We start from the raw sequence: 22,498 nt of genomic DNA, 5'->3' as shown, positions 1-22,498 counted from the left end.
AAGCATGTGGAGGAGGAGCAACAACTGCAGCATGACGCTGGAACATCATCATTGCATTATACAGTTTCCTCTCTAACTGGATGATGCTGTGAACAAGAACAGCTGTGGAACCATTGGCCATTTGCCATAGTGTAGCTGAGTCAAAACAGCCCAAGTGCTGAGAGGGAAAACATGATGATTTATGTAAAGTCATAACTGGCTGCAGCAGCTGACCTTTGACCTGTGAGCTGCAGCTTAAGCTTCTTTTATGGTTCAGTGTTTAATGTTTAAACTGTTTATGGCTGCACACACGCCCACATCATCTGATTTGTTCTCAGGGTTGTTCAGTGTGTTAGAGTTGGAGCAGAAACCTGCTGCAGGTTAATTATTGATCAAACAATATCACACAAGGTTCAGCAGCTGACCTTTGAGCTGTGAGCTTCAGACTCTTTGCTAGTGTGAAGTGTTTAATGTGACTTCAGCCTGCAGACACAGAGGACTGATGAAGCAGAAGATTGTCTCTGTTTCTACACAGACCTGGTCCAGACAGCAGAGCTGCAGAGTGAAGACGTTCATGGGAAGAAGCTGAGTAAGTGCAACGTCCTCTTTGAATCCTGGATCAGGAAGTGAAGCCGGTGAATATTTGGTGTTTAAATAAGGTTTCTGTCTTTGACTCAGTCTGCTGTCACTTTGTTTCAGAGAGAAAAAGAGATTTCAGATTAACTGCATTATATGCTGAGTAACTAAATGCTGCTAGTCTGTGGTGTCACTCCCAGCAGCATCACGTCATTTCTTTACTCTGACCTTTAACATCAGTTAACTTAGCTAGCAGAGCAGCTAGCAGTTAGAGTATGAACTCTGTGTCAGCAGTCAGCTTGGTCCTGGTGGTCACCTGGTTTCATGTTTGCTGATGATCCAGATGTGTCCACATAATTATTTATTTCTGTAAATTGAAAGACTTTACAGATAAACAACAGCAGCCCTCTGGCTGGACTCTAACCTGTGAGTTTCCTGTGACTGAAACCACAAGCTGACATTTTCCTTCTGAAGCAGCTGAATGGATGTTTGAGTTTACCTGCATACATGGTGCAAATAAACCTGCTTTGGATGGTTTGGAGGCAGAGCCCAAAGCAGCACAGGATTCTAATGTGATTGGTCACTTTGATGAGGTGGCTGTAACTCAGGTGGTCGAGCAGGTCACCTGCTAACCAGAAGGTTGGTGGTTTAATGCCAGACTGCATGATGTCCTTGGGTAAGATACTAACCCCATGTTGCTCTCCGATGCATCCATTAGAGTGTGAATGTTAGACAAGAAGCACTTAGAAACATGGAAAAAGTGCTTGTGTGAATGTACAAGTTGTGTAAAGCTTGTGTTTGAAAAATAAAGTTTATTTCTTATTATTTATTTTATAATAAAGTTATTTCCTGTGCATCAGTGGAAATACTGACAACTATAGCTGGATTATTTATTTGAACTATTTTAAACCAGAGGCTTCAGACGCAGGTTCTGCAGCCTCTGCACTGCTGTGCCATCAGTCTGTTGGACAGTATTTGATAGATTTCAGGGGAAAATGAAGGAACATGAACAACTGGTCAGAAACACTTATACTTTATACATCATGCTTTTCTTATGCAACATCCACACGTGAATCATGAAACTTTAACATTTAAAGTATCGTAGCTCTGTTGCTAAATTTTCTGACTCTTGTTTTAATGGTAATAGTCAAAGTGTGATCGGTGAATTGTGAGCGGCAGAAAGGAGGAAAGCACTAATGTGGGCACAAGGGGCCACAAGCCAGTGTACTCCAAGTGCCAGCCTGGGTAAATGGGGAGTGTTGCATTAGTAAGGGCATTCTGAACTAAAGCTTTACCAAATAAAATGCGTGGATCATAATGAGTAAGACTGTCATGCTACTGATGGCTGAAAGAAAAGGAAGAGGAAGAAGGAGGCATGTTAGGAGTAGGGATGGGTATCGTTTAGGTTTTATCCGATACCGGTGCCAAACCGGTACTTTTGAAACGGTGTCTGTGCTTAGTCGGTGCTTGAACTGGTGCTTAAAGAATGGAGAGCACAAACTTTGTCCAAAAACCTCTCATGTTTTTATTTTTAGCAGTCTCTTTTTTTCTGCAAAATGATAACCAAGTCAGCCTTTTCTGTTGATACAAGTGGTCGAGCTGTTGATACGCATGTAACTACGACGGTGTTTGCTAGTTCACCTTACATTAATGTAATAACGTGGTTAGCCTACTCAACGTAAATTACACACAAACAACATTACGCTACTCACCCAGAGAAGAACGGCTGCTGCTGCATCATCATCCGTCATTATTTCTGCCACACTGGCAGGGCTAGGGCGCCAGGACTCACCTCTTCGGGTTCTTGGGGGATGTTGCTAACTCCGGGTCTGATAACAGGCACCACACCCGCAGTAGATGTGCACGGTGTGAGGTCTTGCAGGAAGCTATCAAATACGGTGCATTTCTCGGCTTTTAAAAAATATTGCTATGCACCTCCGGGTGTTTCATGGTAAATGGACGGATTCTTACATAGCGCTCTCCTACTCTCGCAGAGTATTCAACATGCCACATTCACCCAATCACACTAGCACTTTATCTATACATTCTTTCTAAGTACATTCACACACATTCACACTCCGATGGATGCATCGGAGAGCAAGTTGGGGTTAGTATCTTGCCCAAGGATATGTGACACACAGACTGGAGGAGCCTGGGATCGAACCATCAACCTTTTGATCAGTAGGTGACCAGCTCCACCTCCTGAGCTACAGCAACCCTGTTTCATCAGATTCGAGGTGTTACCTCCTTTGCACAGTATCAGCTTAAAGCACTTGTTGCAGGCTGCTGAGTTTGCATCTTTTGCTGTGAAGTACAGCCAGACTTCGACCGCTTCGCCTTGGGCATTTTTAATTTGTAGCTCTGCTCTAAAAGAACGTACGTACCTGGGCCCGCCTACTACCCTTGGAAAGGTAAAATGATTGGCTAGAATCCAAAGTGTATGACATCACAGGGAAAAAAAAAGCACCAAAAAAAAGCAACGAAATGTGCGCTGCTTTTCGGTCTGGTTACTACCGTTAATGTCAGATCCGGTGCCATAATGGCATCGGATAGCGGTACCCATCCCCAGTTAGGAGGCAATGGTAGAGAAGGAAAGACAGGAGAGTGGAGGTGATGTATCTAAATGCATCTGAACAAAGCAGAAGTCCACACCAAACTCAACAGACAGTCAAATGTAGAATCACAGAACAGAACTGCAGGCTGAGTTTGGATGTTTGACTTTGTCTTTCACACCTCTCTGTGTCTCACACAAACAGTGACGTCAGACATATTCACACTCACTGTTTCATCTCCTTTGTGAACAAATTCATTACTTTCTTCCTTCAATGATCTACATACTACGTGCTGCCCAGTGAATACTTTGCAATGTATTTCATCCCCTTTCAAGGCAGACTTACCCAGTTTATTCCCCATTACAAGACAACAATCAGCCACACTCACACAGACCACGTCTGGCCCGCACTCGCTCACACGTGCGTTCACACACCAATGAAAGCTCTATCCTCCTTACATATTGGTGGATAAACCAAACACTCAACGCGGCGGAGGAAAAACCTCCTTTCAGTGGACCAACCATCCTTAACCCTCCTTGAAAACTGGCAAAGAAACCAGACCCCCTTAGAAAAATTAAAAAAACTGGTGGGGAAACCAGACCTCCTTAAAAAAATAAAGAAAAACCGGTGGTGAAACCAGGTAGCTTGCGTCTGCATGCAGAGCTAGCGCGCTCCCGTACCTGTGTTTAACCACACGGTCACGTAGCCGCTCTCTATTGTTTTAGGTCCGCGTGCACCTGCCCAACCAGCGCTCCCCCGGACTCGCGTCTACACGCGCAGTCACGGTGACGCATAAGGCCTTCTGTATTTATTGTCTGTGTTGCTTTTCGTTCACGGGAAGAGTCTCTGGATCCCGTAAATTGCCATCCAACCCGTGGGGAGTTCAGACGCTAACTCAACGGCCTGGCGACAAAATTAAGCACCAGGGCTTTCATCAGGCGTCCCAGACCTCCTGGCTGCTAGCAGACTTCAGTGTCTCCTCTCCCTCTCCTCGGTGGACGCGACGCGTTGGGCTCCGGCTCAAAAGGACCAAATAAATGTTGGGTCTGCGCTTCCACAGGCCCTGCTGGTTTAGAAACTTATTCTCGTTAACGACAAGCAAGGAAACAAGACGAACATCTTTAACCGGTTTTTACTTGTAGCAAGGGAGGCTGGTTGGAACCAGGCTCTTGGAGCTAAACGCTCCTAACCTGTCTGCTAGCCAGCATCAAATAAACAGCCTTCCTTGCTGCCTTTTATTGAAAACAGTTACAGTAGACACAAGCACCTCCCATTGTAAAAGCCCCTATGGTTACAAAAGATAAGGCACTGTTTGTGTATGCACTGTAAAAAAAAATATTGTAGAATTTACGGTGAATTACTGGCAGCTGTGGTTGCCAGAATTTCACCGTGAAAAATAAATTGTAAGTGTAGAACACTATTTTGGTAACCTTAAATTTCACAGTAAATAATAATTTATTTATTTTTTAAAGTAAATGACTGAATTTAAACATAAATTCATGTGAAAACAACAGACATTCTGTCTGATTACAGTCTTACTTTGTGAAATATAGTGAAACTGTATAAAATAATACTGTATCATAGTAAAAAGTTGAATATTACAGTGAATTACTGGCAGCTGTGGTTGCCAGAATTTCACCGTGGAAAATATAGTGATAATGTAGAATATATAACGGTATACTTTGTTGATAAATGTAAAATTCACAATAAAGAATCATAAACCTGTTCATGGTAACTCATGTAAAAGCAACAAACACTCCATTAACCTGATTACAGTTTTGCATTGTAAAATACAGTGAAAATGTATAACATAAATATTAAAAAGTTGAATATTACGGTAAAATACTGGCAGCTGTGGTTGCCAGAATTTCACCGTCGAAAATATAGTGATAATGCAGAATACATAACGGTATACTTGTTGATAAATGTAAAATTCAGTGTGAACTTTGGTTTTTGTACAATAATTACATTGAAATAAAAAACTAATATAAAGTAAACCAGTTAAAATACATTTTTAATAAGCTTGTTTACCGTCTTTTATTGACAAAGCACAGAAGAGCTGTATAAGACAAAACATGCCTTTTTATTCAAAAGTTCATATTTACACGAAATTATTGGCAGCTGTTGTAGCCAGAATGTCGTCTAAAAAAATTAAGGTCCAACAAATGAGGTAATAAACATAATAGGGCTAACTGGCATAAAACTTACATTCTTTGACTTTTTGTTGTAATTTGCTAGAAACATTAATAAAAACCAGTAGAGACAATGATTAAATTAAACAGTTAGCATCCATCCATCCATTCGCTTCCACTTATCCTCTTTCAGGGTCGCGGTGCTGGAGCCTATTCCAGCTTTCATAGGGCGAGAGGCGGGGTCCACCCTGGACAAGTCGCCAGTCTGTCACAGGGCTAACACACAGGGACAGACAACCATTCGCACTCACATTTACACCTATGGGCAATTTGGATTAATCAATTAACCTATCCCCACAAACTGCATGTCTTTGGACAGTGGGAGGAAGCCAGAGTACCCGGAGGGAACCCACGCAAACACCATGCAAACTCCACACAGAAAGACCCCAGCCTGATGGTGGAATTGAACTCAGGACCTTCTTGCTGTGCAGCAACAGTGCTAACCACCGTGCTGCCCTAAACAGTTAATATTAAATAATCAAATTAATGACTAAAAAGGCACTGATCTAATTAATATCAAACTTAATACAACCAAAAACAAATAAGTACATAATAAACAGTCAAGCAAAATGTAAAACACTTGATACTTGCAGTGGTTGGCAAAGTTTCTTTTTATCCAGACTTGATTAGTAGAGGGCTTTAAAAAAGTCTCTGATGGTGTCTGAGGAACTGGAACAGGTTTTGGATTCATTGTGCTGGAGGACTTGCATGTTGTTCTCCAGATGCTCGGTGTAGATTAGCGTTCTTTCCTTGCAGACTGAAAGCAAATACAAAGCACAATAAAGCAAACTGCCCATTTCAAAAGCAAATATACAATCTTACATCTAATAGAGCTGACACAATTAAGCGTATAATGATTTACAATTGTGATGCATTGCAATGCGGACATACAGCATTCTTAATCCATTCAGAATAAACGAATCGATTATTAAATACAGTCCCGATCAAAAGTTTAAGACCACTTGAAAAATGGCAAAAAATCATCTTTTTCTATGGTTGGATCTTAACAAGGTTCCAACAACATGCAACAAGCAGAAATCGGAGTGAGACAAAACATTTAACTTACATTTAACAAACTTAAACTGGGACAGGCTGTTTTACAGCTGATTAAATGTTTAGGACCACATCCCTTTAAAAGACCAAATCTGTGCAAAACTGGATTCGTTGTCATTTTCTGTCAGGTAGTCAGACTGTCAGGATGTTCTGATGGCAAAAGCAAAAAAACTTTCCTTTTTGAACATGGTCGGCTTGTTGAACTGCATAAAGTAGGGTTTCTCACAGGTCAAAAATGACCCCAAATAGAAACAATGCATTTTGCTATAAACTCTGTTGTTATTCTTCAAAATCTTTAAAACGAAGAGTTGTAATATTTTCATATTTGAGGTATTCCTCCTAAAACATGTTTGTGACATGAGGCCCTTTGCATTTTTATTTATTTTTTCATTAATTTTAAGAAATTGCAGTTTTTGTATCACTTGTATCACTTTTGTATGCTTGCTCTGCATATAGTGCAGAAGCTGGGTCTTCCCTCTGAAAGGCACAAGTTGTTCATCCACTGTAACACAATCACTGAGGATGAATTTCTGCCTGCAGTTGACCAGGAACAGGCCCCATATGTAGCGGAAAGCTGCCATGTGGTTTGTTTTCAATCGGTAGGCTCTGGTCCTCTTGTCATTAAAGTGCAAGAAACGGCAAATATCTTTAAATCTTTAAATTGACATAGTGGCCTTGTATAATGTATTATGCAGAGGACTCCCAAAAAACACACCGACTGGCACATCCCAGTTCTTCTCACTTCCTGCAAGAAGGGTCAATCAAATGAAGGCCAGGAGCTTTTGTTTGATTACATTTTTCCACTCTTTTCCCCTGTCTGTGGCTACTCTTCATGCCTCCATGTTTGTGCATGTAAGAACCTCTTCTATTATATTATCAGACATGAATATCTTCCACGCATCTATTGGGGAGACAGTACTAAACCCAGGTGCAAGCCCTGGCCGACTAATTCAGAATATTGTGGCTAGAGCAGTAAGAGGGGCTCATTCTGTTAGACTCAATATCCATTTACTCTTCAGAGGACTCATCAGAGGACTCCTCTGTGTCTGACTGGCCTTGTTCAGTGGGGGGGACAATAGTCTGGGTACTCTATATCTGAGATGTCAGATTCTGAGTCAGTGCCTCCGATGGGCTCTTCATCCCATCCGTCCTGGATCATTTGTAGGGCCACAGGGATCCTAGCTGGCCTCATAGCAGCCATGTTACTTTAAATATTAAAAAAAAACATCAGAAAGTACAATGTTTGAAATGCACAGGAAACTTTAAACAGGGCTGCACATAAGTGGTCCGCAGGTGCGCATTTGCTGTCAAAATAAAAGACGCGCACCAGATAAGAAGTTGGAACGCTCGTTTGCGTACATTAGATGTTCTGGAGGAGGACAGACATTTGTTCCGAACTCTTAAAGATGTCGAAGAAGCAAGCTCCATATGCAATTACTTTGGTGTTCCTCTACCGCCAAAGAATCGCTGTCTTGTTCATGTTGTTAATGATCTCACTGAGGGGGTTCAGGCCTATGCAGAACAGCAGTGGGGACAGAGCATCTCCTTGGTAGATCCCGCACTTGATGGTGACTTGTGTCTTGGAGTTGGCCTCTAGTGTTGTACACCACATCCCCATTGAGTTCCTGATGAAGGCTCTTAGGGTCCTGTTGATCTTGCACAATTCTAGGCATTCCAGGATCCAGGTGTGGGGCATTGAGTCATAGGCCTTCTTGTAATCAATCCAGGCAGTGCACAGGTTGGTCAGTCTGGTCTTGCAGTCTCGGCTGACTGTTCTGTCTACCAGTAGCTGGTGTTTTGCGCCTCTGGTATTCTTGCCAATCCCTTTCTGTGCCCCACTCATGTATTGACCCATGTGCCTGTTCATCTTAGCCGATATGATGCCTGACAGGAGCTTCCATGTAGTACTGAGGCAGGTTATTGGTCGGTAGTTGGATGGGACCGATCCCTTCTTGGGGTCCTTGGGGATCAGGACCGTCCGACCTTTGGTTAGCCATTCCGGGTGTCTCTCGTTAACTAGCAGCTGGTTCATTTGTGCTGCCAGACGCTCGTGGAGTGCAGTCAGCTTCTTCAGCCAGTAGGTGTGAACCATGTCGGCCCTGGTGCTGTCCAACTCTTCATACTGGAGACCCTTTCTTGGATATCTGCCACTGTGATGGTTACTGGACCCTTTTCAGGGAGGTCGCTATGGTCTGCCCTCAGATCCACTTGCCACTGAGCATTGCCGTTATGGGTTGCGTCCTTCTCCCATATGCTCTTCCAGTATTGCTCCGTCTCCAGCCTTGGTGGTGTTGTTCTCTTATTGTTCCCTTGCCACTGAGAGTACACCTTTGCTGGTTCTGTGGAGAACAGCTGGTTTATTCTCCTGCCTTCTATCTCTCTGGTGTACCTCCTCAAGCGGCTGGCCAAGGCTGTGAGTCTTTGCTTGGCAGTTTCCAAGGCCTCAGGTATGGACAGCTTGCTGTATTTCTTATGCACCTTCTTTGTCGCACCTTTCTGCAACTCCATTAGTTGATCTTGCCCTCTAGCCTCCTTCTCCATGGAGGGTACTGCCCCTTGTGGCTGTTCAACTTGTAGCCAAGCATCTCACTGATCAGTTTCTTAGTGTCGGTAATCGTGGTTGTAGGTATCATCCGTAGAGCTGCATTAACATCATCTAGTAGACCTTCTGAGGGTACTTCACGTAATCTTGGTAACCAGCTATGGGTTACCCGTAGCTTTTATAATACATTCATTGACTGCTCTTGACCTTGCAAACTACACCAATTTATTAACATTATTTCATTATTTTTTTGTATTTTATTTTGATCAATTAATTTTAATTTCAGCAGGTGGTATCACACTCAAACAGATTGAACACAGACTGAACAGTGGTAAATCCATGATTTAAACCTCCCTATGCCACAAAATATTTTTTTTTTCATTGTAAATAGCTGTGTTATACTTGGTGAGACTCTAGAACTTAAAGAAATATACATATTTTTTATTAGTAGTAATTGTTTGTATGTACTGTTAACATATACTGTTTTAACATATTTAACATATTTTAACATATTTTTTTTAACATATTTTCAACATATTAGCAGTGTAAAAATAAAAGCAAATCACCATTTTTCAATTTACAGAAATGTAATGTCCATATTACAATCAATTACTCTTTTGGATTTAATGGTAATTTACCGTTGCCATTTTACAGTTATTAACTGTAATTTTTATGTACATTTCTTGCAGTGTGTGTGTGCACGTGTAAGCACGTGTGTGTATGTGTGTGTGTATGCATGTGCTTGAATGTGTGTGTGTGTGTATTTGTGTTTGGGGGTGCGTTTGTGTGACATCCTGCTCACCAAAAGGGTAATAAAAGCAGGAAGCTTATTAATCAAGAAAACAGAACCTTCAGATAGGATGTCCCTATAATAAAACACTACAGCCTCCCCCACCAACAGACTGGTTGCAGAGGTGGTCAGAGACAAAGGAATGTCTTTGATCCTGCTGCTTGAACTAAGACTTACACATTTAAGTAACACAATGACAACATTTAACAATTTGAGTCCAACAGCTGCCAGCTGAAATTTAAATGAAGGATTCAAGGTTATTGGGTTTTTTGAACATAGAGATGACATGAATATGAATTGTATGATATGTCTCTTCTATTTTTCTATGATCATATTTTGATGTTGATTGTGATTGGTTTTATTTGTTTCTTCAGTGGTTGTAGTGTTTTAATATTTAGTTGTTTTTTCCATTATTGTAATTGTGTATAAAGTTTAATTTGAATGAAAGTTACACTCAAATGCTTTCAGTGTTGCTGTGTTGAGTATTTGCATGTTTAAAGTTTGTATGGAAGACACAGAAAGACGTTTGGCTAAAGAAATCTGTGCTAGAGTGACTTTTTAGAAAAATAGTAGAAAACAAAGCAGACGTTGAATTCTTTAGAGAATTTTCTAGAAATCTTTTTCTTTCTAAACAGAATTCAGAATATTGATCTTTGACATGGAAGCTGTTTCTACAGGATCCTGATGGACACTCAAAGCTTTTATAAAATGTTCTCATTAGTTGTTTACAGCAGAATATCAACCGATGTGAACCAAAACAACAAAAGTGCTCTGCACATGTGTGTGAGACTACAAATTATAGAATCAGAACTGCTGATTTCATTACTCTGAACTTTTAAAGGCAGGTTTTGTATCTGAGAGCAGGGACACTTGCTGTGTTCAGTGTGACTTGTCTCTGCAGAAGGTCAGGGCTCTGATAGTTATAGTTAGCGGGTGACTTACTGGGCAGGTAGATCCTGAGTGTCCTTTGGAGTCAGGGTTCATTATGGTCCTGGTTGCTACTGGAAATAAAGAAACAAAAGGAGGGTGTGTTGTTCAGGAAGTACAGACTGTAGCTCAGCAGGTAGAATTACTAACTGGAAGGTTGGAGGTTTGATCCCTGGCTGCTCCAGTCTGCACGCCACGGTATCCTTGGGCAAGATATGGAACCCCGACTTGCTCTCCGATGCATCCATCATAGTGTCATTGTTAGAAAAAGAAGTGCTTGTGTGAATGAAGCACGCTGTATAAAATGCTTTGACTGCTCATATTGAAAAGCAGCTTATAAGAACTGGTTCATTTTCCAGATAATTCCACTATTAAGACAACAGACATTTGGGAGGCTTTCTCCTGAGAGTAACACTGAAAGTCTTGCTGCTCCTCCACAAAATGAACTCTTCAGTTTAGATTTGATTAAAGACACACCTCAGCTAAACACAACTCAAACTAATCTACACTATTTTTCTTTATTACACAGCATTTTTATAACTATTTCCAGATGTTTCTAAAGATGAAAACAGAACTCCAGCCTGATCCATTTCTGAGGTTCCTGACTCTGAACGTCCCTCAAAAGCTTCTCTGGGTGTTTCTTTACATCACTTTTACTTTCACTTTCTTGAATGTTGTGGTGCAGTTGATCGTCTTATTAAATTCAGTTATTTGCATTCTTTTGGCGGCGAAGAAAAACTGGGCTCAAAGTGGTCAAACTCAAAAAATGATCTTTATTTTACATTCCCGGGAACGGAGAACTGTTAGGCACTATCATGCACCCACAGCTGTGAAAAAAAATCACAAGCTGCATGTGTATATATATTTCTGCTACGTCACATATAGTTTCGATCAAACAACTCCTTACATAGTAGCAGTTGATGACAATGACAGCTGCAGAGTTTGTGTCTGATGTATTAAGTATGAAACACTGTTGGGTTAAAATCTGGTCAGAATGAATCCAGGTGCAGGTGTGTCAGTTTAGGACCACTGGACTAACATCCAAGTGCACACAATATAAAGTGTATTCTGTAGTAACATCCTGGTGTTGCAGCAACAGTCTCACATGGAAACGTCAACAGTCAAACTCAAAATCTCTTTTTGTCAAAAATGAAATGACGGCAGACCAATTTGAACAAAGTTGGTAAAATGCTTCAGAAATTAGTAAAATATTAAAAAGTGTCTGGATGCTCAATCATCCAGTAAATCCCCAAAGAGTTGATTCTGTTCATCTGGATGTTTTCAGCAGCATGGATCAGTGTGAGGACAGAGAGGAGGGAGTCCCTCCCTCTAAAACCACTCTGTGTGGGGAACATGAGAGCCAGACCAAAGCTCAGAGGTGAGATGACCATCTCTAACTGTCCATGACTCTTCTCCATGTCACAGCTCAGCACTCACATCACTGCTCCATCATTATTTACACTCATACCTCTGTGTGTGTTGTTTTAAAGCCCAGAGCTGTGGGGCGCACCAGGCTCAGCTGGACATAACCCTAAAACTAATCCAGAACCTGGACCTGAACCCAGCTGTGTTTCCTTAAAGAGCAACAGGTCGAAGGATATCGGTGTAAAATTTAACAGACTGTTATGTGACAAAGAGTAAGTACATTATTTTTATGAGTTTCAGATTGTTCATCATGTCTTTAATTTAATATTTCCAGTTTTTCCTTCCTATCTCATGAAGCTGTTACATTTATTGTTTTTCTTTTAGGATCAATAAGAGGCCAGAATCTCCTGGACCTGAACCCAGCTGTGTTTCCTTAAAGAGCAACGAGTCGAAGGATTTTGATATAAACTTTAAAGGCTGTTCTTCTGCTACTGAGAGGTAATGTGTGTCTAGATGTTGTTCCTGATTCTGTATTTTTGAATAAATCCTCGTGTTTAATATCAGCTCAGCTCTTTTTCACACACATTTCTATGTTGGTATGTGAAGCGGTGTGTGTTGGAGTGTTTCCACAAACACAGCAGTCAGAGTGGAAAGAGTGGATGTTGTAGGAGGTGTTTGTGTAGTGAAGAGGCTGAGTGTCTGTAGGACTCCAGCTGCTCCAGCAGGTGTCTCCTTTGTGCTTTGCTTCAAACACAGTGTAGGGAGGAGCTTCCACTCAGGTGTTTCAGGTGTTGCTGGATGGAGGAGGACAAATAGTTTTTCCCTTCAGGGACACTTCAGCAGCTCAATGTTCTGGGGAGATGTTTGTCTTTATGAAGGTTTATGGATTCTTGTTCTTACTTTGGTTAAACTGAGCAATACATTTTCCATCTAACATTTAAAGTAAATTTCCAGGTGAAAGAAAAGATCTGCAGCTGCAGCCTCTGTGATGTTTCACAGTCTGAAAGTAACAAATTCAACCAGAGTTCAAACAAAGGCTTAATATACGTGTGTGTTTGATATAATGCCAACAAGTACAAATAGGTGTTCTTACAGGTCTTAATCACAGAGGTCTGATAAGTCTGGTGACTTTCACAGTCAGCAATTTTGCTGCCTTTTATTTTATATTGGCCTTTTTAAAGCCCTTCAAATGCTCCCACATTCATACAGAGCTTTTAACACCAAACTCCTTTACAGTCCTTCTCCTCTCACACACGATCACACGACTGATTTGTCTGCAGCAGCTGTGTTACTGCTAGTATTTTATTATGTGTGTAATCTCCTCATATTGTTCCTATGGTTTAGTTTGACTTCCTTCTGCAAACTCAGCTGCTCTGTTGCTGATACACGTCTCCATGAATATGATTGATCAGATGCTGCCAACACCATGTGTTTCATGTGAACGCTCAGCTGAAACCCTGGGTTGACTTATCGAGTTAATAACAAGCTTCACGTGACTGTGAATGCTAAAGTGAATCCAGATAAAGGAAAGAGACCCTGCTAATGTTGGACTCACTTCTTAGTGTAGATCCCAGGAGGAAGTTCAACATAGCCAGCCATTCTTTGTGCTAGCTCGACCAAACCTGAGACCACAGTGCAGGATAATGATTATCATCTGTCTCTGTCAAGGACATTTAAAATCCACAAATAACAAAAATAATTACATTTGATCATTAAAAATGATGATTAAACAAAGTGTCAAACATACTTAAGTAGAAGGACTGATGTTTGTGTTAAAATACCCTCTTAAAGCTGAAATACTGATTCAACTTCTTTACTCAAGTAAAGGTAAAAGAGTACAGGCTCTGAAATGTACTCACAGTATTAAAGTAAAAACTCCATCTTTGAAGGAAATTTCTGCCAGTTTTTGTGCAAAGTTACCTGAGTTTCTACCTCCAACATTAATATGAGAAAATTATCTGAACTATTATTCTAATGAATTTAATCAGCTTGAACATTTTGTAGCACAAAAGTAGAAAAAACCCAAAGGGAATAAAAAATAGCTCCATTTGCTGTTGCCTGCATTGTAGATGGGTGGCTTTGCCTCAACACCTAAACAGGAAAATGAGTTTAGTCAAGTTTTAAAGTGGCATTGAAGAGGTCAGGAAACCAGAGATCAGGTGTTGTGGTGCAGCATGGTCACAAGAATCATTTAGAAATGGGTCAAAATATTTTCTCTTCTAGATTTTTTGCACACAGTCTGATGTGCTGCTGCTCTGAGGTTTACTGCTCTCTGTGTACTTAGAAAACCGTGAGGTACAAGTAGATTTGACACAAGTTATAATGGCTGATTTCCATATAACGGTGGAATACAGGGACTTAATCATTAAGTAAGAAGAAAGTTTGAAGCCTAATCTTGAAAGTAGAGATAGTGTCTGTCTCCTGAATCCAAACTGGAAGCTGGTTCCACAGAAGAGGGGCCTGAAAACTGAAGGCTCTGCCTCCCATTCTACTTTTAAATACTCTAGGAACAACAAGTAGGCCTGCAGAGCGAGAGCGAAGTGCTCTAATAGGGTGATATGGTACTACAAGGTCATTAAGATAAGATGGGGCCTGATTATTTAAGACCTTGTATGTGAGGAGCAGGATTTTGAATTCTGGATTTAACAGGAAGCCAATGAAGGGAAGCCAATACAGGAGAAATCTGCTCTCTCTTTCTAGTCCCTGTCAGGACTCTTGCTGCAGCATTTTGGATTAGCTGAAGGCTTTTCAGGGAGTTTTTAGGACTTCCTGATAATAATGAATTGCAGTCGTCCAGCCTGGAAGTAATAAATGCATGAACTAGTTTTTCAGCCTCACTCTGAGACAGGATATTTCTAACTTTAGAGATGTTGCACAAATGGAAGAAAGCAGTCTTACATATTTGTTTAATAAGTGCGTTGAAGGACATGTCCTGGTCAAAAATGACTCCCAGGTTCCTCACAGTGTTTCTGGAGGCCAAGGTAATGCCATCCAGAGTAAGAATCTGCTTAGATACCATATTTCTAAGATTTTCAGGGCCGAGTACAATAACCTCAGTTTGATCTGAATTAAGAAGCAGAAAGTTAGCGGCCATCCAGGTCTTTATGTCTTTAAGACATTCCTGCAGTTTAACTCATTGGTGTGTGTTATCTGGCTTCATGGACAGATAGAGCTGGGTGTGCTATGTCTTCTGATGATGCTGCCTTGGTGATTTTAACATCCATGTCTGCTGTGACTCTAAACTTCTGGTCAAGGACTTTTTAAATATTATTGACTCTTTTAACTGGACCCAGTGGGTTACTGGTCCCACGCATGAAAAAGGTCACACACTAGACTTGGACCTTTTGTAACGTCGGGTTGCGTTTAGTGGTTGAGAGGAGGCGACAAAACACTTAGCAGGGTAGCCAAAAGAATACACACTCACACTGGCATTGGGAATTCCACAGCGTGTTCTTTAATATACCTTCTCTTCATCAACCATATAAGCCCGGTTGAACGGCTGCAGCTTAACAAACATAGCGCAGAGTGTTCGTACAACCCATAACGTTGCAAACAAAGGTGTCTGGAGAGGTAAAGCATAAAATCCGTCCCTCCTCGTGCACTAGCGTGCAAGCACATGTCCACACAATCACAGAGAGAGAGAGCAGTGGCACGAACTGATGACACCATCAACCCTCGACTTGGGTGTCTTAAAGGGACACCACACCATTGTGACTGTTACACTTTCCCACGGGCTGGATGTGTGCATCACTGAAATATCTGAGTTGTGCATCTCCGATCATTTTCCTGTGTTGTTCACTGTAATGCTGCGTTGCTCGGTAGATAAGCCGTGCGCCTCAGCGCGTAAAAAGCGAGCGCTTATTGCTCTAACAGCGCCGCTTTTTCTGCTGCCTTTATGGACTCTGGAATAATGAACTCCAGCTGTTAAAGTGTTGAGGACCTTTCGGACATTCTTCATTCTACCTGCACTGATGTTTTGGACTCTATTGCTCCGTTCAGGACTCTGCGCGCTCAGCATTTATCAGAGCTGTGGTTGAATGAACATACGCGCTCCCTTAGACGTGACTGTAGACACGCTGAAAGGAGATGGAAAAAGGACAGATTGTATGTTTCTCTACAGATTTTAAGGACTTTCTGTCTTTCTGCTCACCAAGAAGCTGTAAAAACTGCAGACACAGTTTGTCTTAAACTTAGTGTCAGTAAACAGTCACAGGCCTCAGGTACTTTTTAATGTCATCAATCGTTTTCTTCATTCACGTGTCGGAGTCATTTCTTCACCAAGTATTTGTGATGATTTTTTAGCATTTTTAACAACAAGTTTCTATCTATTAGGGCTCTTGTCTCGCCGACTGCTGCCTCAGAGCCGAGTCTTTCTCCTGTGTGCTCAGTTGTCTTAGAGCAGTTTGATCCTGTCTCCCTTAATGACTTGACTGCGGTAGTTTGTAACCTAAGATCATCACACTGCCCCTCTGATTGTCTCCCCCCAACTACTCTTTCAAGGATTGTCAGGTTGGAGATTGGCCTATAATTAGCTAAGACAGCTGGGTCTAGAGATGCTTTTTAAGTAAAGGTTTAACTACAGCCAGCTAGGGATGGGTACTGTTTAGAAAACCTGCTAAATCAGAATCAGTTGCTGATGATGGCTTTTTTATTTTACATCAATCACGTATAATCTTAACTCAAAGTGAACATAGACTTGATTGAAGTAACTCAGATCAGCCAATTCAAAATGCTAATTCAATCAACTCTGAGTTTATGGCTAGACTCAGTTTGTTGGCCCTGCACCTTAAAACTATTCCCTGTTTGTCCCTCATGTTTTTTGGATATTGTTTTCACATCTTATGTCACGGCTAGCGGGGCGAGCCATGTTGAATTTAATAAAGGACCCAAGATGCCGACATTGCTGTGAAGTGAGTGAGCTGTATTGAAACGGTGAAGTGCAGTGGAGATGGCCTGTGCAGAAGCTAAGATAACCTCTACTGAAAAAACTAAAAACACAGATAACACAGACGAACCAGCAACAAGCAGGAGAAAACAAAGGGCTCATATACACAAAAGAGCAATCAGGGAATGAGAAAAGGGAGACACAGCAGGATTCATTGGACATAACCAGACAAGGGGAAGCAAAAGTAGACACACTAACATAGGACATGGCACTGTCAAAATAAAACAGGAAGTGAACACAGAGACACAATACTAACACAGTACAGAGGGAACACAGAAACCAAAACCTCAGAACTAGAAAATCTTAATCAGAATGAAATTGTAACAAAAGACAATAACAATCAAAACAAAACTACTGAGTCCACAGACTCGGGACATACATCGGCTCAAACTGTGGTCATAAATATTTTGTACTTGTAAATCAGACTGTGTAGTTGTGAACTGAGTTTTGTAACATTGTAAAACAAAATATCTGGAAAGTTTATGTTTTTGCGTTCATTGATTTGTGTGTGTAAAAATGTAAAAAATGTAATAAATGTAAGAAACATTAGAACTACTTTTGCTGACACAAAGTTTGGCGAGCACTGCAAGTTGTCCCTTTAAACCAGTCACTGATATAAAGAGAGCACCTTGTTCCCGGGCATCTGAGCATGGAGGGAAAGCTTTACGCAGGAGATGGTAAGAGCTGTTGGGACTAAAGAAACTGAGCAGAAAACTACAGACATCTGGAAACTGAGATGTTAATTCTCAGTGGGATCACCAGGACTAGCAAAGCTTCACCATGACAGTCATCTGATTGACTGAACCCATCCAAACATCACTTCATGGACCTTTAGCTTGTGTCTGTGTGTGGACAGACATAACATGAGCTAATTATACATTACTCCTCCACAGAGTGGACCAGCAGAGAGCAGAGGTTTCCACTGGTCAGTCTGCACAGCAACATCAAACACACCTGGACTCTGTGGTTATGGTTTGTAGTACTACGTTTACATTTGTTCTTTTCAGTCACCTCTATGCTGCACTTTGTGGACCAGAGGATTGTCAGTGTGTCCAACATAAATCAGAGTTTGGGCTCCATGATTTCAGTCAGATTGGGGTGACTGTAGCTCAGGAGGGGAGCAGGTCAGCTACTAGTCAGAAGGTTTGTGAATCAAACCCTGGCTGGCAAATGTACTGGGTAACGTACTAAACCCAAGCTGCCCTCTGATGCATCCATCAGAGTGTGAAAGAAAGTATTTAAGCTAGGGCTGCTCAATTGATCGAATTTTAATCACGATTACGATCTGGGCTTTCAACGATCATTAAAAATGACTAAGCCGATTATTAGCCCCTCCCTCGTGCTTTACTCTCGCGCTGCTCCGTGTGGCAAATCGAGCGCACCTCTCTGCATTTCGAACAAGCCTCACAACAATTAAGAGGACCCGAGGGAAGCTCGGAAAGCTAAGCAGAAGTTATTTGGAGAGGAGAGTGACTGCCGTTGGTTGAAAAGAGAGGTAAAATAAACTTCAGTGGGGTGGAAACATTATGGGTTCACGGAGTCAGACGTGGATCAAGTAGACATAGTGTGTAAACTTTGCTACGGTGTCGTAGCTGCACCACAGAGCAACACTGCAAAGTTCACTAAACATAGATGTTTACATTTTTCATTTACTTTTTATATTGCAAACATTTGCACTGTTATCAGTATTTGCACACTAGTTTATATTATTTTTAAAAGTCATTATTCAATACATTGTTATTGTTAACCCTTTAAAGCCGGTCAGAGCGGCAAGCTCCGTTTTGCGTAACTATTTTTAAATCCCTGTAGAACCGGAACCGCGTAAGCTAGCGCAATAATTTTTTTTGCATATGAAACCGGAGGAGTTGTACTTACATCTTATGCCATCAGCTTGTCATAGGTCACGGTTTCCTTCCACATATAGCTTTGCAAAAACTGCATAAAAAGCGCTTGCAGGAACAAAAACATAATATTCCAGAAACACGCTTTGCCGATCTGATCAGCTGTTCATGGAAGTGACGTCATTTCGTGGAAAATGTAGTTTTTTACTTGTAGGCCTTAAAAGCCTATACTGGTGTTTTTATAAGTCATGTTTGACTTTTCTGAATAGTTTCTGGGATGCTTAGAACTCGAATTGCACTGCTGGAAATAGTTTATTTTGATGCACCTGCTGTTTTCTTTGCAAATTTGCATCATAGGATTGTTTTTTGTTTTTCCTGCAGTATATAAAAATTGGTGTATCTCCAAAATAAAACTATGAAGATACTCAAAATAAATTTCCTGTTGTTGTAAACTATTTTTTGCAATTTTTTTGTATTTAAAGTTTTGAGGGATAAGCCTCTTAAATTTCTCCAAGTAGAAATATATGTAAAAAAACAAAACAAAAACGATTTTCAATTTTTTTTTTAGTTGCACTTTTTTGCAATTAATGTAGTTACTATGGACTTAATGCATACATATTATTAAAATATGGTCTATAACAGTTGTATTGATGTATAGCAACTTGAAATGCTCCCACAAATGGCTCTACAGCATGTAAAAAAATAATATAAGCTCTGGCGGACTTGGTTCTATGGTAGGTCTTAAAGGGTTAAATAAATATCGTCAAATAATCGAGATCTCAATTTCAGCGAAAATAATCGTGATTATCATTTTTGCCATAATCGAGCAGCCCTAATTTAAGCATAGAACAATGTGCTTGGTTGAATGAGGCATGTTGTATAAAATGCTTTGTGTGCACAGAGTATCAAAGAGAGCTATATAAGAACCAGTCCATTTACCACTGGGTAATTCATATAGTCTTCTTTTCCAGCGGCTGGAGGACAACATCACCATGTTTGTGAAGAACGAGCTGAAGAAGATCCAGAAGGTTCTGAGTCCAGATCACCCAGAAACTTTAAAGAGCCAGATGGAGGATGAGGAGATGTTTGAAGGTGAGGATGAAGATGAAAGAAAGAGCTGCAGAGAAGCATTTCTGAAGATCACACTCCACTTCTTGAGGAGACTTAAGCAGCATGAGATGGCTGACCATCTGCAGAGCAGTAAGAGAATTTCTCTAAAGACTGAATATTGATCTTTCCTAATAGCTCAAGAAACAGACCAATAGACATTCATCCTTTCAGGGTACTGAAAGGCTATGATATTTATTATATAATATTTTTTTCTGAATTTCTTACCTTCAGAAATATTTGCTTCACTCCGTAAACGAGAACTTAAAGTCCAACTGAAGAAGAAGTTCCAGTGTGTGTTTGAGGGCATCGCTAAAGCAGGAAGCCCAACCCTCCTGAATCAGATCTACACAGAGCTCTACATCACAGAGGGAGGGACTGCAGAGGTCAATGATGAACATGAGGTCAGACAGATTGAAACAGCATCCAGGAAACCAGACAGACCAGAAACAACAATCAGACAAGAAGACATCTTTAAAGCCTCACCTGGAAGAGACGAACCAATCAGAACAGTGCTGACAAAGGGAGTGGCTGGCATTGGGAAAACAGTCTTAACACAGAAATACAGCCTGGACTGGGCTGAAGACAAAGCCAACCAGGACATCCAGTTCATATTTCCATTCACTTTCAGAGAGCTGAATGTGCTGAAAGAGGAAAAGTTCAGCTTGGTGGAGCTTGTTCATCACTTCTTTAATCAAACTAAGGAATCAGGAATCTGCAGGCTTGAAGACTTCCAGGTTGTGTTCATACTTGATGGTCTGGATGAGTGTCGACTTAATTTGGACTTCAACAAAACTAAAATCCTGACTGAAACAAGAAAGTCCACCTCATTGGATGAGCTGCTGACAAACCTCATCAGAGGGAACCTGCTCCCATCTGCTCGCCTTTGGATAACAACACGACCTGCAGCAGCCAATCAGATCCCTCCTCAGTGTGTCGACATGGTGACAGAGGTCAGAGGGTTCACTGACCCACAGAAGGAGGAGTACTTCAGGAAGAGATTCAGAGACGAGGAGCAGGCCAGCAGGATCATCTCCCACATCAAGAAAGCTCGAAGCCTCCACATCATGTGTCACATCCCAGTCTTCTGCTGGATCACTGCTACAGTTCTGGAGGATGTGCTGGAAACCAGAGAGGGAGGACAGCTGCCCAAGACCCTGACTGAGATGTACATCCACTTCCTGGTGGTTCAGGCCAAAGTCAAGAGGATCAAATATGATGGAGGAGCTGAGACAGATCCACACTGGAGTCCAGAGAGCAGGAAGATGATTGAGTCACTGGGAAAACTGGCTTTTGATCAGCTGCAGAAAGGAAACCTGATCTTCTATGAATCAGACCTGACAGAGTGTGGCATCGATATCAGGGCAGCCTCAGTGTACTCAGGAGTGTTCACACAGATCTTTAAAGAGGAGAAACAACTGTACCAGAACAAGGTGTTCTGCTTTGTTCATCTCAGTGTTCAGGAGTTTCTGGCTGCTCTTCATGTCCACCTGACCTTCATCAACTCTGGACTCAATCTGCTGGAAGAACAACAAACAACGTCCATGTGGTCTAAATTATTTGATAAACCAAAACTCCAATCTCTCCACCAGAGTGCTGTGAACAAGGCCTTACAGAGTCCCAATGGACACCTGGACTTGTTCCTCCGCTTCCTCCTGGGTCTTTCAATGCAGACCAATCAGACTCTCCTACGAGGTCTGCTGACACAGACAGGAAGTAGCTCAAAGACCAATCAAGAAGCAGTTCAGTACATCAAGAAGAAGCTCAGTGAGAATCTGTCTGCAGAGAAAAGCATCAATCTGTTTCACTGTCTGAATGAACTTAATGATCGTTCTCTACTGGAGGAGATCCAACAGTCCCTGAGTTCAGGACGTCTCTCCACAGATAAACTGTCTCCTGCTCAGTGGTCAGCTCTGGTCTTCATCTTACTGTCATCAGAAAAAGATCTGGATGTGTTTGACCTGAAGAAATACTCTGCTTCAGAGGAGGCTCTTCTGAGGCTGCTGCCAGTGGTCAAAGCCTCTAAAAAAGCTCTGTAAGTTATAAAAACACACTGCCATCAACTTCTGTTTTGTTTTTGTCGAAATCACTGTAATATAATCACTGTACCTTTATATACACGTGACTTGTATTAATGCTGCTGCCCTCTTGTGGCTAAAGTGTAATTATGTTCTTGTTATTAGGGAGGATTTGAGAGTAACATGCCAAGTGAGTCAGCACCTTCGCTTTAGCTTAAAAAATACAAATTCTTATGTCATCAGTTATAGTTGCATGTATTCATTATCATAATTTAACCTTTAATATTGATGTCTTAAAATTATTTTGAGTAAACTAGCAATAATTTTATGGTTTATTAAATAAATACATCACTAATGAATTATTTATTTCAGTAATTAATTAAAAATGTACATAATTAATTAAAAATATATATTGATAATGAATTATCAGTTAATTTCATTTAAAATAATTTATTATTTATTTATGTACAATTCTAATTAGTTAAATACAAATTTAATCAATTATTGGTTTGTTTTCTATTTTAATTATTTTACTGACACATTTAATGAATTATTTAATGATGTATTTATTTAATTCACGTTTCATTTAAAGGCTGACAGAAGTGGAGTGG

General features: G+C 40.9%; 1 protein-coding gene across 2 annotated transcripts in view; it reads left to right on the top strand.

Moving 5' to 3' along the window:
- Positions 1 to 454: 454 nt before the first annotated feature.
- LOC146391713 (NACHT, LRR and PYD domains-containing protein 3-like) overlaps positions 455 to 22,498 on the top strand; it is a 34,021-nt gene continuing 11,977 nt past the window's right edge. For both annotated transcript variants that reach the window (XR_014798604.1, XM_084914847.1), the window contains exons 1-7: positions 455 to 568; positions 11,897 to 11,989; positions 12,102 to 12,248; positions 12,361 to 12,474; positions 17,815 to 17,893; positions 19,734 to 19,962; positions 20,104 to 21,904. Coding sequence is in view for 1 of the 2 variants with exons in the window: in XM_084914847.1 (XP_084770973.1) it covers positions 11,901 to 11,989; positions 12,102 to 12,248; positions 12,361 to 12,474; positions 17,815 to 17,893; positions 19,734 to 19,962; positions 20,104 to 21,904 (2,459 nt within the window). In the remaining variant the exon portion in view is untranslated. The remainder of the gene's footprint in view (positions 569 to 11,896; positions 11,990 to 12,101; positions 12,249 to 12,360; positions 12,475 to 17,814; positions 17,894 to 19,733; positions 19,963 to 20,103; positions 21,905 to 22,498) is intronic.

This window comes from Perissodus microlepis, chromosome 3, assembly GCF_051167445.1.
Source record: "Perissodus microlepis isolate ML-2025 ecotype Zambia chromosome 3, ASM5116744v1, whole genome shotgun sequence".
NCBI classification, from domain to species: Eukaryota; Metazoa; Chordata; class Actinopteri; order Cichliformes; family Cichlidae; genus Perissodus; species Perissodus microlepis.
The sequence above is the reverse complement of the archived record's forward strand: the minus strand, read 5'-3'. Positions and strand labels throughout refer to the sequence as shown.